This window comes from Sander lucioperca, chromosome 10 (genome assembly GCF_008315115.2).
Source record: "Sander lucioperca isolate FBNREF2018 chromosome 10, SLUC_FBN_1.2, whole genome shotgun sequence".
NCBI classification, from domain to species: domain Eukaryota; kingdom Metazoa; phylum Chordata; class Actinopteri; order Perciformes; family Percidae; genus Sander; species Sander lucioperca.
Genome location: NC_050182.1, coordinates 12,924,148 through 12,938,430, shown reverse-complemented (window position 1 = coordinate 12,938,430; position 14,283 = coordinate 12,924,148). Strand labels below are relative to the sequence as shown.

At 42.0% G+C, this 14,283-nt stretch overlaps 2 protein-coding genes and 1 pseudogene across 2 annotated transcripts in view; all 3 read right to left on the bottom strand.

Annotated features, from left to right (window-relative positions):
* Positions 1–14,283, bottom strand: part of znf385d (zinc finger protein 385D) — a 98,008-nt gene that overhangs the window by 31,331 nt on the left and 52,394 nt on the right. The window lies entirely within an intron of this gene.
* Positions 1,365–2,466, bottom strand: LOC116035998 (tetraspanin-8-like). Its single transcript, XM_036006320.1, has one exon. The coding sequence runs from the start codon at positions 2,228–2,230 to the stop codon at positions 1,535–1,537; it is 696 nt and encodes a 231-aa protein (XP_035862213.1). The 5' UTR covers positions 2,231–2,466; the 3' UTR covers positions 1,365–1,534.
* LOC116035999 lies at positions 8,693–10,498 on the bottom strand (annotated as a pseudogene).

Here is a 14,283-nt window from a genome sequence, read left to right as displayed (position 1 = left end):
CGCGACACTAGTTGCGGTCTTCTCCTGAACAGAGGTGGCGCTAATGAGGAAAGGCTACCGACTTTGCTATTTCTACGGACATGAAGAAGAAGAAAAAGGTAAGCAACGGCAGAACTGACAGCAGCATTGACGTCAATGCTTCGATTTGATTCGATGACCTACTTCGTCGGATCAAGCCTTTCATTCACCATAACAGAACTCATCTTAACCCAGTAAGTTTACAAGAGAGACTTGCAGTCACTCTGAGAGTCCTGGCATTCGGTTGCTCTCAAGCTCGTTCAGGCTTCCTGTTTCCGCTTTGTCGTGCGCCACTGAAAAAAATAGAGTGGTGCGCACTCAAAATCCTGGCGTGGCAGCGAGATCTACGTCATTTTGACGTCACATTGGTGCGCGAGCTCGGCTGCGGCGACTGTAAAACAGCCTTTAGTCAACCTGAACTCCTTTAAAGGCCCGGAAAACATATTTGCTTAACCAGCTTCTTACTATGAACGATAGGGTCCAATCCAACACAAACTGTTCTGCGAAACATAAAACTGTGTCCTGAGTTTTGAGCAATATTTGAGTTTTTAACTAATAATAAATAATACCTTTCCTTTATTTTTTTATTTAATCCACAATATTTAGTGTTATAGAGAAATATTTCCCAAAATTATGCATGCCTATTTTTTAAAAAGTAAGTGATGTAGTACAACCAGCCTGTGATTGACCTAGATTCAGAGTGTTTGCCAAGGCGTGTGGAAGGACAGTGTCTTCAAGGGCAACAGAGAATGTAAATTAAAAAAATTTGTGATGCAGATGTTTGTGGTTTCCTACTTGGAGGTCCTCCTCCTTGTTACCACATCACTGCTGCACACATGCAAAAACGTACCCGCCCATCCACATTCCCGTGGATAACTTAACACCCCAGCCAACGATCCCAACTCACAACAAAGAACCAGTGATCATTGTTTTAAACCAAAACCCCCGGTGTGGGAGCCTCAGTGTCAGTGGGGGAGGGGGATCAGGTAACATGGGAGACAGCCATGCCTTAGTCTGATGTGTAAGTCAAATGTGCTGTGACTAATGCTCGCTAACACATTTGAAAACACATTTGCCTATGGCACCAGGCCGCAGCCAGCACCTGGTTGATGCTGAGGCATATTTGTATTTTCCCTCAATAAAGTTTTATCTTAAATCTAAGCATTCATTTCCTAAGAGTAAATGTTTGACAGTAGCCCATGAGTGCTATTAAATCCACAATCTAAACACATTCCACTACAGGTAAAAAAATGGAAGTACCAAAGTAAAGTACAGCACTGAGTCAATGTACTTAGTTAGCATGGGTCAGGGGGTCAGACACATGTTCATAAATCATTAATTTTAATATGCAGTTTGTGGTTGCAATCTACAAAAACATATAAACCACAGGTACAAAAGAGTAGAAGCATTTTAAAAAATATATATACAACAAGGCAAAGCCCAGTAAAGATGCAATTAATACTAACATGGTGATCTGTCCTTCAATCATCACCTGGGAACCTTTGTAATAATAATTTTAAAAGATACAGTTCTTCCCATTCCTAATCTGACAGATCAGGACTAATGAGAAAACCATGCCCAAAATCATCAAGATACCAAATCCAAACGCAATCCCCATGAGTGAGTCTGATACTCTGTCCAACCACGTCATAATGTACGTCATACACGGTGTCGAGTATATCTCACGTTCATCCAAAACCATGCAGTTCCTGGATGTGTCTGTGCAGTTACAAGAGTCGGGCACCACTGTTGGGTTTCCCCAATCAAGATATCCTTCAGATAAACCACAACAGAACCCGGACATTTCCAGCTTCTGAAACTCCTCCTGAACTTCCTTGGGCTGTTCGCTCAGCGGAAGCAGCTGCTCCATGTGTTCCCTCGCCAGCTCCTGGGCAGCTTCAGTTCTTGATACGGCTCCCAACACTCCCACGGCCAACAGCATGAGGAACATTGCGAGCAGGCCCAGGAAGAACAGGATCAGCAGGCAGCGGTTCTCTCGGAACGCTCCACAGCAGCCCAGGAAGCCAAAAATCAGAGTCATGGCACCGATAAATATCAGGAGGTTTAGTGCCGGCAGGAGTTCATCAGTCATCTGGTAGTCTGCTTTGTTGCACTTGATGTGTATGGAGAAACTGAGAATAATGATTCCACCCACAAAAAATAAAAAGTTGAAGGTGAAGAGAAGGTATTTGATCACATTGCTGACCGTCATTGTTCAACCCCAACGTCAATCCAAAAGCCAAATGAGAATGTCTCCACCACTGGGTGGGGAACTTTTGACCCTTGTTGGAGGCGTGTTCAGTGGGGGAGGGATCACCTTGTTGAAAGCAGAGCACAATGAAAACTGGCCTGAGGGGGGTTTAAAAAAAGTTGTTGTCCCAGTTGTTAAAGCTATCCAACACACACCTCCGGATGCTCTCTCAACTCAAACAATGGGATGGTATGGAGGGGGAAAAAAGGATTGTACAACAAATTCATTGGAATAAAACAGGAATAGGGCACCTTTCAAGACACCTGTGATCAGTGGTGGAAGAAGTACTGAATCTTAGTACTTAAGTAAAAGTACAAATAACCAGAGACATATTTACTTTAGTAAAAGTAGAAGTACCACAATGACAACCCTACTTAAGTAAAAGTAAAAAGTACCTTTTGAAATGTACTTGAAGTATTAAAAGTAAAAGTACTTGCATAACAATTTATTCTCTTAATCTAATTTGCATATTACCATTTTAAATGGTAATATGCAAATAAGAAAAAAAAGTTGGTTAGTTCCCAAACAAGGCCTGGCTTTTAAAAAAATTTCCTATCCTAACCAGCATAAAACGAAAATAGAATTCGTACGAAAACAATTCATTGTTAGAATCGGAATGCGGTAGGTTTTATTCATGGATGTATTTTAAGACGGTTTTATTTCCTTTAACCATAAGCAAATAAAGTGTGTGAAGCAGCGGACATGGGGAGGCGGTTGTGAAGAGGTCCAGGCAAATAAATAAGATATGAATGCGTCTAAAGCCTACTACACACAGAGCCGATAATTGGCCGTCGGACAGTCTGGCAAGGTCAGTGACTCGAGTCTGTTCGGTGTGTTCCGTGCTGTCGTCTGTCCGAGGGGCCGTCATCCTTCATTTTGGCCAATTTGACATGTATAATTGGTGGGGGGCGGGCACTACCGGCAGTCGGACTTAAATGACCCATCTGATTGGTAGAGTGCTAACCCGGAAACGGGGAGCGGAATGAGCGTGACTAGAGTCTCTCAAAATCTGACGAAAATCTTTTAAACTGATCTTTGTGGATCTGAAATGAAGACAGATTCAGCAACAGCATGGTCTATTTCTCGCTTAAAATGTTTTCAGAAACACGTTTCGGTGAACTATTTTAGTACAATATGAGATCGTATTCTGAACAAGCCGCCATGACAGTCTGTCTTTGAATTTCTGGAGAAGCCAGACCCACGTGACGCGTTCGTCCAATCAGCTGCCTGTTTTAATTTTTGGGCGACAATATAGATTAGCGCCGCCTGCTGTTATGGAGACGTATTATGTCTTGTCGCTTTGGTGTGTTCCAAGGCACTTTTTTGACCAACTCAGGGAGACTGATCAGTCCAACTGCCTTTTCTGCCGAGGGTCGGTCGTCTGGTCAGTGTGTCTGGGCCTTTACACAGCCTGGCGGAAATGTAAACGACGCTGTTGAGAGAAATAGATGGCAACTATGATTTAAAAACGGGAATACTAAAAAACAAGCATTTTCATTTTTACTTTTACCGGAGGCTGTATTACCGAGGGTCAGCGGCGCAGCGCCCGGGCTCTGGAGCACCGGAGCTGGCTTGGAAGCAAGGATCAGCAGTGCCCCATACATATCTATGGCAACCAAACTTCACTAGTGAGACAAACGTGTGTTTTGGCAGGGGGAAAAACTAATCAGAAAATATAAAGAAAATGTAACGGAACATTGTAGAAATGTAGTGGAGTAGAAAGTACAGATAATTGCTGCAAAATTTAATGAAGTAAAAGTCAAAAGTATGCACTATTGATTCTACTTAAGTAAAGTACAGATAACGTGAAAAAATGTACTTAAGTAAAGTAACGAAGTATTTGAACTTCGTTACATTCCACCACTGCCTGTTGTTACCCTGCTGTGATTGTGGGATGGGCTAGTTATCAGTGCCTTCTGGTGGCACCTGGGCCCGGTGGTCAAGATTATAAATGTAGGCTCTGCTACTCATTCTCTGTATCTCTCTAACAGGCAACCCTTCCTGATTTGGTATCTTTAGTTTCATCTTGGTTCTCTTTTGCTTACTTTTATAACTTTTAAAGGCCTTGAACACCCACACAGGTGTTTCAGTTATTCTGGCTGATTAGACCTCTTCCCAGGATATATATATGTATATAGACTGATTGATTGAAATCTTCCTGAGCCTCCCGTTAGCTCTGTTTCACCTGTTAGGTCAAAGCACATGACACCTTTATCATTCTTATTGGTAGATGAAATTTGTGATGTAATAAATTACCATTTAAGCTCCGGCCCACCTTCAACCTGGGCAGAGGTCTAATCAGCCAGAATAACTGAAAACACCTGTGTGGGTGTCCAGGGCCTTTAAGTTGCCTACGACCCAGGTTTTTTAAGGAGGTTCTTTTAGGCCACGTCCACACGTACCAAAATGATCTTTTTCCCCCCGTCTTCCCTGGCATCGTTTCAAGAATGTTTGCGTCCAAACGGATCCATTTGTAAATGACTCAACACGCTACTTCATATTCCAGGCCTATAGGTGGCACTGTTTCTGCTACAGAAATTCACCAAAAACGGAGAAGAAGAGGCGGAACATGCGCATAAAGCTTGCGCGCTGTATACAAACAGACAGTAGAAGAAGAAACCAAACAGCCCTAATAGGCTCAATATCTTCTCCAGCAGGAACACAAGCATGTAGTCCGCCATTGTTGTTGTTATGAGACGTCGTCGCGGGATAAGAGGTCAAAGGCTAGAGGTCGAGGGGTGTGGCGATAACATCATCGATACGCAAGTATGCGCCTTCGCCGTACAAACGAAGACGCAAGGGCGGCGATTTCGAATTTTTTCACCCCTGGGACCAGGTTTCAAAAAAGTGCGTCTTCAAGCAGTGCATTTACAGGATTCGTTTGGACGATCATCCAAAACGATGCAAAACATGTGCGTTTACACCAAAAACCGTTTCCGTGTGGATGGCCCCTTAGTGTCACTTGTGCCTGGGCGTTTTAACCCAAACCTAACTCTACTGTGTGACAGAAACTGAGATTAGTGAGCCCTGATAGCTCCTGGAACATCAGAAAGTACTATCCCTGTAAAAGGCACTTTTTTTTGGGGAGCCTGGAACTAAGCAAGAGTAGAACTCTCCTGCTGTAGAGATAGGTAATGCTATAAGTTCCTAAAATGCTTCCTGGCCTCCTCGGAAAATTCCTGTGGTGGAAATTAGATTAAAAGGAGAAGCAACATGTACAGTACATTGCTTCACGTTTATTTCAAGAAAATATCAGAAGAAAAAAAAATCCATTTAGATTTGTAGCTTATGAGTTACATTTACAAAAACATAACTCAAGGAAAAGAGATGCTGTAAATGCATCAAATGTAAACAGGTAATAAAGTGTTCTCTACAAAGGGAGTAGATCAGACTATCTGGTGACTTACTCGCTGTCAACAAATTACAGATTGAGTCCAGTTTATGATCTTGACTCATAAACATGACGGCATCTAGTAAAGCAGAAACATCTTAAAATCGTTTATAACAGAGAAGCTCTTTTCTCTTTATGACCTCAGGTCATTAACTGGTTTACAAACAGATGCTCTGCTTCCCAACAGAGGAGCCTAGATCGGTATTTAGCAGAACAACGCAGGCTTCCTGCTCTGCATCTTCTCTCAGCGGAGCAAATTAAAACACTTCTGCCATAGCTGTGTTTCAATACAAAGAAAAAGGGTATTGGAGATCGCATAGCTCAACACAGCACTACCCGTTGATTGACAGGCAAACATAGTCTATCTCTGTAATGGACAGCTGATGGACAGTAAATATAGACAGAGATAGATTTCCCCATGTAAAAATATTATAACCGCATATATTCCTAATAATCCTGAATATTCACCAACACGTTCAGTGTTAGAAATAGATTGATTGCTGGTTTAATGAAGGAGGGATGACATTGCTATTTAGAGATGCTACTGATTTGGCATCATGCTGCAGCAGCAGGGATTTTCCTGTGAAATATTTTGATTACTTTCGAAACAGTATGGAAATTAGGTGCAGGGGAAATCGAAACCCATCTGCTGGTCCATAGGTTAGATTTAATAAGCTTGTATTAATGTAATGCATTTCATTACTGTATCGTAGAGTACACATATGAGCTAATGACTGTAGAAATACTTTGTGGTGAACTCAGAGTTTGTAATATAACCTCCTTTTCCGTAATCTATTTTGCTCATATGATGCATCATATTGAAACCAAAGATAAAGAGAATAGATCCAGGCAAGCTATCATGAGCATGGATTATAAGGACAAATGCAAAGAATGCTATAGGTGCCTCCCTAAACCCCAATGTGGCATGCTAAGAAGAGGCTTTCACATTAACAGCACATTATTAGGGCCCTAGCACCAACAGCGGCGAAGGCGCTATTGAAACTGAAGGAATTAATTGACTTTTTGAGGGGCTTAACATACTCAAAAACTCACCAAAATTGGTGGTCGCATCAAGTCTGGTGAAAATTTACGTATTTTAAGGGTATCGGGAATAGGCGCACAAAAATGGCTCGCTAGCGCCCCCTAGAAAGTTAAATAAATTTAGGCCCTGCAGTACGTTTAACGTACACTCACGAAACTTGGTACACATATGTATCATGTCAAGACGTACAGAAAAGCTCATTGGAGCCATACCCTGAACCCAGCAGGAAGTCCACCATTTTGAATTGAAAGTTCAAAAATAGTGCGATTTTGGCCATTTCCACATCGTACTTAAACAAACTCCTCCTAGAGATTTCATCCGATCAACTTCAAATTTGGTCTGTGCCATCTCAAGACGTTAAAGATGAAAAGTTATTTAAAGAAACACTTTTCGTCATAGGGCATGGCCGTGGCGGGGCGGCTATTTTGTGCGTTTCGCCGTCGAAACAGGAAGTGGGTGTAACTTGAGTGTACATTGTCCAATTGGCTCGAAACGTTTCAGGATTTATAAGAGTCCAACCTTGACGAGATCTCCAGTCCGATATTGGCTCAAAGTCATAGCGCCCTCTAGTAGCAACAGGAACTAGGCCTAAAAGTCAAGGTGGTATACTTTAACGAACTCCTCCTAGAGATTTCATCCGATGGACCTCAAATTTGGTCTGTACCATCTCAACACCTTAAAGATGAAAAGTTATTAAAAGAAAAACGTTTTGTCAAACGGTGTGGGCGTGGCGTGGCAGCCATTTTGAGTGTTTAGCGATGAACGAGAAAGTGGCTGTAACTACAGTGTACAATGTCATATCTGCTTGAAATTTCCCACAATCAACAAGAGTCCAGGCCTGAGGACATATACAGGCCAATATTGACTTTTGATCATAGCGCCCCCCACTGGCAACAGGAAATCAGCCTTACATCATCCGATTTACATGAAAATTATAATGTGTGGTCTACATGTGATACTGAGCCGCCCCCTATACTTTAGCCACGCCCATTTACTCAGGCCACACCCCCTTTCATAACATTGAACCTTTTAAGGTAGAGTCTTGTGTGAGGTATCATTAAACTCAGCAGAGAGTAACTTTTTGATTGGTGATGGTTTGACCCGCCCCCTATGCGTTAGCCACGCCCCTTTTCATAACTAATGACCCGTTTAGTGTAGATTCTTGTGTGAGGTATTATTGATCTCAACACAGAGTTCCTTATTAATTTGTGATGGTTTGGCCCGCTCCCTATGCTTAAACCACGCCCCCTTTCATAACTGGTGACCCGTTTAAGGTAGAGTCTTATGTGAGGTATCAATGAACTCAGCAGAGACTTCCTTTTTGATTGGTAAAGGTTTGCCCCGACCCTGATGCTTTGGCCACGCCCCCTTTCACAGCTAATGAACTGTATGACGTAGAGTCTTGTGTGCGGTATCATTGAACTTGGCAGGGAGTTCCCTTTTCATTGGTGACGATTTGCAGTGTCTGAGTGCCGCGCAAATGCACGGTCGCAAGGAGCGGCGTCCGCCAGTAACCCCGACGCGTGCAGAGGCGCGAGGGCCTGTCCAACGCTGCTTGCAGCTTTAATTTCAGACATAAAACTGTTCAACAACTGAGAAAAGCACATTTGTACTTGACTCAATCACTTCTCGTGTTTCACCATCGTAAAGCTAACGGTGCATTATTTCAATGAGAATGGGTTTCAATAGGCAGGTCACTATAATGTATTCCATTGACATTATTAGATGTTTTATTTATTTTGTAAATGTTGTAATTGGTTATTTAAAACATAAGTACGACCATAGATACCAGGAACATTTTGAGAAACTCAGGAATTGATTGCGGAAACCTAACACCAGGTTTGAGTCCAGGACAATATATCTCTTGATATTAAACTTTTTGCAGATATATTAGTTACAGCGTATATGTAATCTGATAAGTAACAATAGGTGGCATTACAGAAATGTCAAAGATATGTTTAAGGGAATTCAAACACGGAATCACTGTTACTTAGTTTGTCCACCTTCAGAGCACTGACAAGTTTATTTTTAAAATCATAGACTTGTGACATCTATTTTTAGAATTTGACTTTTTCAACACCATTTTTTTCATACAGCATGGTGGGACTGATATTTCTATTATAAATGAGCAAGATAGGTCAAAATGCACGGTCGGCATCAATCAAACTTCACAAAGGGCGGGCTTGCAGGAAAATGGCCATAACTCATTTAGGAAGAGACATCCGGCACTAAGACCAAAGATAGTTTAATGCAGTAGCTCCCAACCCAGGGGTCGGGTCCCTCCAAAGGGTCACAAGATGAGTTTAAATTTGATGAAATGATAAATAGAAAGGGAAAAAAATGTTCTGCTACACAGATTTATGTTTGTTATTTGGACTTTTTATTCTAATAATTAAAAAAAAAAAAAACATTAAATCATTTTGCTACAGCTGACAGATACATGTAGTGGAGTAAAAACTACAACATTTTTATAGTTTTTAGGATTACAAGTTAAAAGTGGCACACAAAAAATAGAAATACCTGAGTAAAGTACGACACTTGAGTTACTTTCAACCACTAGTCACTGGTCAGACACATACACACCATAATCATCAATCTCAAAAAGTTTCTTTTGAACAAAAAAAACAAGAATTGATCCTTTTAATTGTGTAAAAAAAGTTGAATATGCAGTTTTTGTTTGCAATCTACAGTATTAAACATACAAACACAGCCAGGTACAAAAGAGTAGAAGCATTTACAAAATATACAATAGGGCAAAGCCTAGTAAAGATTAAATTAACACTAACATGATGATCTGTCCTTCAATCAACACCTGTGAACCTTTGTGATAATCGTTACCCATTCCTAATCTGACAGAGCAGGACTAATGAGAAAATCATGCCAAGAATTATCAAGATGCCAGATCCAAACGCAATCCCCATGAGTGAGTCTGATACTTTGTCCAACCATGTCATAATGTACGTCATACACGGTGTTGAGTATATCTCACGTTCATCCAAAACCATGCAGTTCCTGGATGTGTCTGTGCAGTTACAAGAGTCGGGCACCACTGTTGCGTTTCCCCAATCAAGATATCCTCAGATAAACCACAACAGAACCCGGCCCTTTCCAAATCCTGAAACTCCTCCTGAACTTCCTTGGGCTGTTCGCTCAGCGGAAGCAGCTGCTCCATGTGTTCCATTACCAGTTCCTGTGTAGCTTCAGTTCTGGTAATGGCTCCCAACGCTCCCACAGCTAACAGCATGCAGAGCATTAGAACCAGGCCCACAAAGAACAGGATCAGCAGGCAGCGGTTCTCTCGGAACGCTCCACAGCAGCCCAGGAAGCCGAAAATCAGAGTCACGGCACCGATAATTATCAGGAGGTTTAGCGCTGGAAGAAGTTCATCAGTCATCTGGTAGTCGGCTTTGTTGTGCTTCATGTGTATGGAGAAACTGAGAATAATGATTCCACCCACAAAAAACAATAAGTTGAAAGTGAAGAGAAGGTATTTGATAACATTGCTGACCGCCATCGTTCAACCCCAATGTCAATCTAAAAGCCAAATGAGAATGTCTCCACCACTGGGTGCTACTCCTTAAATATGGGGAATGTTAACCCATGTTGGAGGCGTGTTCAGTGAAGATGGGATCACCTTGTCGAAAGCAAAGCACATTAAAAAAATGACCTGAGGGGGTTAGTTTCCCCAGTTGTTTAAGCTATCCAGTTGCAGCACCTCCTGATGATGTTGTTGTAGAAAAATATAGTTACAGATATTTACTTAATTTACTTTAATACAAATGGTTTGTACTCATCTCTCTTTGCATGATATATTGCTTTAAGAATGATGGGTGGGTTCCTAACTTGGTCAGAGCTGCTGCTATTTTTTAAAACTGTTCAGCTCCTATTTCGGTAGTATGAGAGGTTGTAATCTGAACCCTACAGAAGTGTTTTCCGGGGTGAATGCCAAGCCCCTGTGATTGGTGGAGGGAAGGGTGGACGACCCGTACATAAGAATCAGACCCTCGGTCCGACCATCTGTAACAGACGCCCTCCCTAGTCATGTGGCATCTTTAGTTTATCCTTGGTTCTCGTTTGCTTATTTTGTACACTATACAACATGCACACACGCCACATTGTCATATATGCAAATCTTACATTACTGATCTTACTGACATTCACATCCCACGTTATGTGTTCCTTTGTTATGCTTTGCAAATTAATTACTTTTGTTAAATCAATTACTTTACTGTTTAATCCTTTAAACTTGTGCATCTCTCATATTCGTCCTAGCCCAAGAGCCAGGTTATGACTAAATGGGTGCTCTTTCCAGTCAAAGTTATTAAGTAACTTAATGTTTACTAAGTCTGTTATATTGATCTCTGGTTAAGTCCTTTGATTTGTTTAGCACGTGGTTGTGTTACATGCAGATCAGGTAATTGAGTTCTGGTGACCTGACGCGCCACAGAGAAAGGACCACTGTACTTGGCCTGGAAAGCTGAATTAACCAGAGGAAGCAGAGAAAGAACTTGATTGCCTGGTCTAAACTGAAGAACCTTAACCTGCTGGTTATAGTGGTTCTTCATCTTTCCCTGCGCGACCCAAAGGTTTTTGCCTCACCATTTCACCTGCCCTATACAATCTCAATCGGAAGCCATTCACATATTCTATGAGGTTCTGAAGGGGATCTGCTAACATCAACCAGGGCAACCCATCCTCCCAGTCACCAGACAGCTCTGTACAGTAAGTGTGCAACAAGGACTTCAGTGTTTAATGAAAGCGCTCAAGTGCGCCTTGACTTTGAGCATGGGATGCTGCCAATTTATTATGGTTAATGTGCAACAGTTTAAGCACTTCAGCAAACAGATGGGATGTAAAACTTTAATGTTGGTGAGACTGGAGCACTTTTGGGATGAAAAATATAGTGAACTGAGTCAACGCTCTGACCACTGCCTTAGCTGTAATGGTGCGAAGTGGCAGCAGGATATCTTGTAGCTTGACATATTACAGTCAACAGATATGTGTGTCCAGATTTGGACTGAAGCAAAGGACCCACACAGTCCACAATTAAGTGCTCAAAGCACTAAGCAGCACTCCTAACCTCTGATGCTGGTGCAACTCTGTCAAACAGCTCAGTTAAAGATGCATCTTCCTTTTGTTCTGCCATCAGCCTTGACGCTGCTAGCTGGTTTATCAACTGTGAATCTGGCAACTCCAAGCAATCTGGTTTCACTACATCTGGCCCAACATGAGTGGCAGCCCAGCTGGCAGCTCAGGTGACAGCGCAGGCTGGGAAAATGTCATGGGAGCCCTGTGGCCTCGCTGAGGGTGCTACCACTGACGGGAACTGCTGGCGGCTTCCCTACATTAGGCACCCCGTCAGCCCTCACATTATCCCTAGCCAAGCCAATATTATATGAACACCCTCAACAGGCAACTGTTCCCGAAAGGGGTCGTAACACAGACCCAGGTTTTTTAAGAAGGTTTTTTAAGTGTCCTACCACACTTATGGTCCCCTTGTGCCCATGCCCCTCGTAGCGCCCATCCTGGGCACTGTGTTTTAAACCAAACCTAACCCTACTGTGTGACAGAAGCTGAGATTTGTGTTTAACTAGTGAGCCCTAATAGCTCCATCAGAAAGTAACTTTTTGGGGGGCCTGGAATTATGCAGGAGTTGAACTCTGGTTCCTCCTGTAGAGATAGTTAATGTTATTAAGTTCCTAAAATACTTCCTGGCATCCTCGGACAATTCCTGTGGTGGAAATTAGACAAAAATGAGAAGCAACATGTACATTTCTTCATGTCTGTTTCAAGATAATTTACAGAAAGAAAACCCATTTTGATTTGCAGATTGTAAAAACTGCAGGTCTGCAAAGTAAGCCAGTTAGGTTTAAAAACATGAGTCAAGACGAAGAGTTGCTGTAAATGCATCAAATGTAAACAGGTAATAAAACATTACCTTTAAAGGGAGTAGATCAGACCATCTGGTGACTTACTTGTTGTCAACAAATTACAGATTGAGTCCAGTTTATGATCTTGACTCATACACTGCATCTAAAGCAGAAACAGTTTAATTTTTTTAAAACAGAGAAGCTCTTTTCTCTTTATGACCTCAGGTTAGGTCTGTAACGACCAAACCCACGATTCGGTTCGTATCACGATTTTTGACCCACGATTCGATACAGACCTTGATTCTTTTTTTTTTTTTTTTTTTTTTTTTTTTTGGGGGGGGGTATTACGTTTATAAAACAACTTTTTTTTTGCCACATGGCATTGTTTTGTCTTTGATTACATGCCACTTTGCAGTAATACAACAGAGACCTGTGATATGAGGTATATGCGAGGCAAATTCTTGTTAACGCCTCAACTGTTCAGCATGGCAACATTATTTAAGATATTATAGCATTGCATTCACTCTGCCATGTTTAATGATTGCTTAAAACAACAGGCCATCGGGGCATAAGGGGTAACAATAAAAAAATATGACTGAATATAATCTGTACAGATGAAATAAACTGAAGACAGTGACACTGAATAACATGATTTGATATTGGTTGATTTCAATATCGATCGATCCAACACCAAAGATTCTTTTGTACCTTAAAATAATGTTTCCAAAATCGTTTCAGTGGTTCATTAACTCGTTCGAATGAGACATAAGAATAATGGTAATGATAACAGCAATGGACAATTCCGCCTCCAACCTGTAGGGGAACTGAAGAGGAAAAGTGCTTAGACAAGTAGCTAATGCTAATGCTTGACGTTAGCTAATTCTTGGTGGGTAACATAACATTACGACATCGTTCAACATGCTCAGTTATTTTTAGTATGATTGTTTTGACCACGGTTAACAACTCTGGGCTAACCCACAAATTCATCAGTAATGTTAACTGTATAGATAGGCGACTAATCTAATGGTAATTCAGCCAGCTAGCACCACCCCTGTCTGTCTGCCTCACTCTCCCAGTGCTGCAAGGCTTCAGTCGGGATGAGAGCTGACAAGAGCCTGGGCCCGGGGACACATCCAGTCAGCCCCCAGCCAGCTAGCAGCCAGCCACCATCAATACAGCAATCCAAACCCGGTCAGCACTTAACTCCGGTGCTAAGGACGCTAACGGCAGTTTACTGAACCGTCGGGAAACAGACTCAGGCACCCGAGTCAGAACAGCGGCCATTCGTAACGTTACACCTCTGTTGGAAGGGGTGTGTCGCAATTCTGCCTTCTCACTCCGCGACACAAGTTCGTGGATCTGAGTGTTGCGATTTCGGTTTCATATCGCATATTGTTACAGCCCTACCTCAGGTCATTAACTGGTTTACAAACAGATTTTCTTCTTCCCAATGCTTCTTGATCTGTATTTAGCAGAACAACACAGTCTTCCTGCTCTGCATCATCTCTTAGTCAGAGCTGCAGTTTCACTTTATGATAAACTGTCACTGGAGAAAATTAAGACACTCGCTTGCTGTAGCTGTGTTTCAATACAAAGAAAAAACACCCTCAGGGTATTGGAGACCTCCTAGCTCAACACAGCACTACTACAGGCAAACACAGTCTATCTCTGTAATGGACAGCTGATGGACAGTAAATCAGTTCAGTAAATG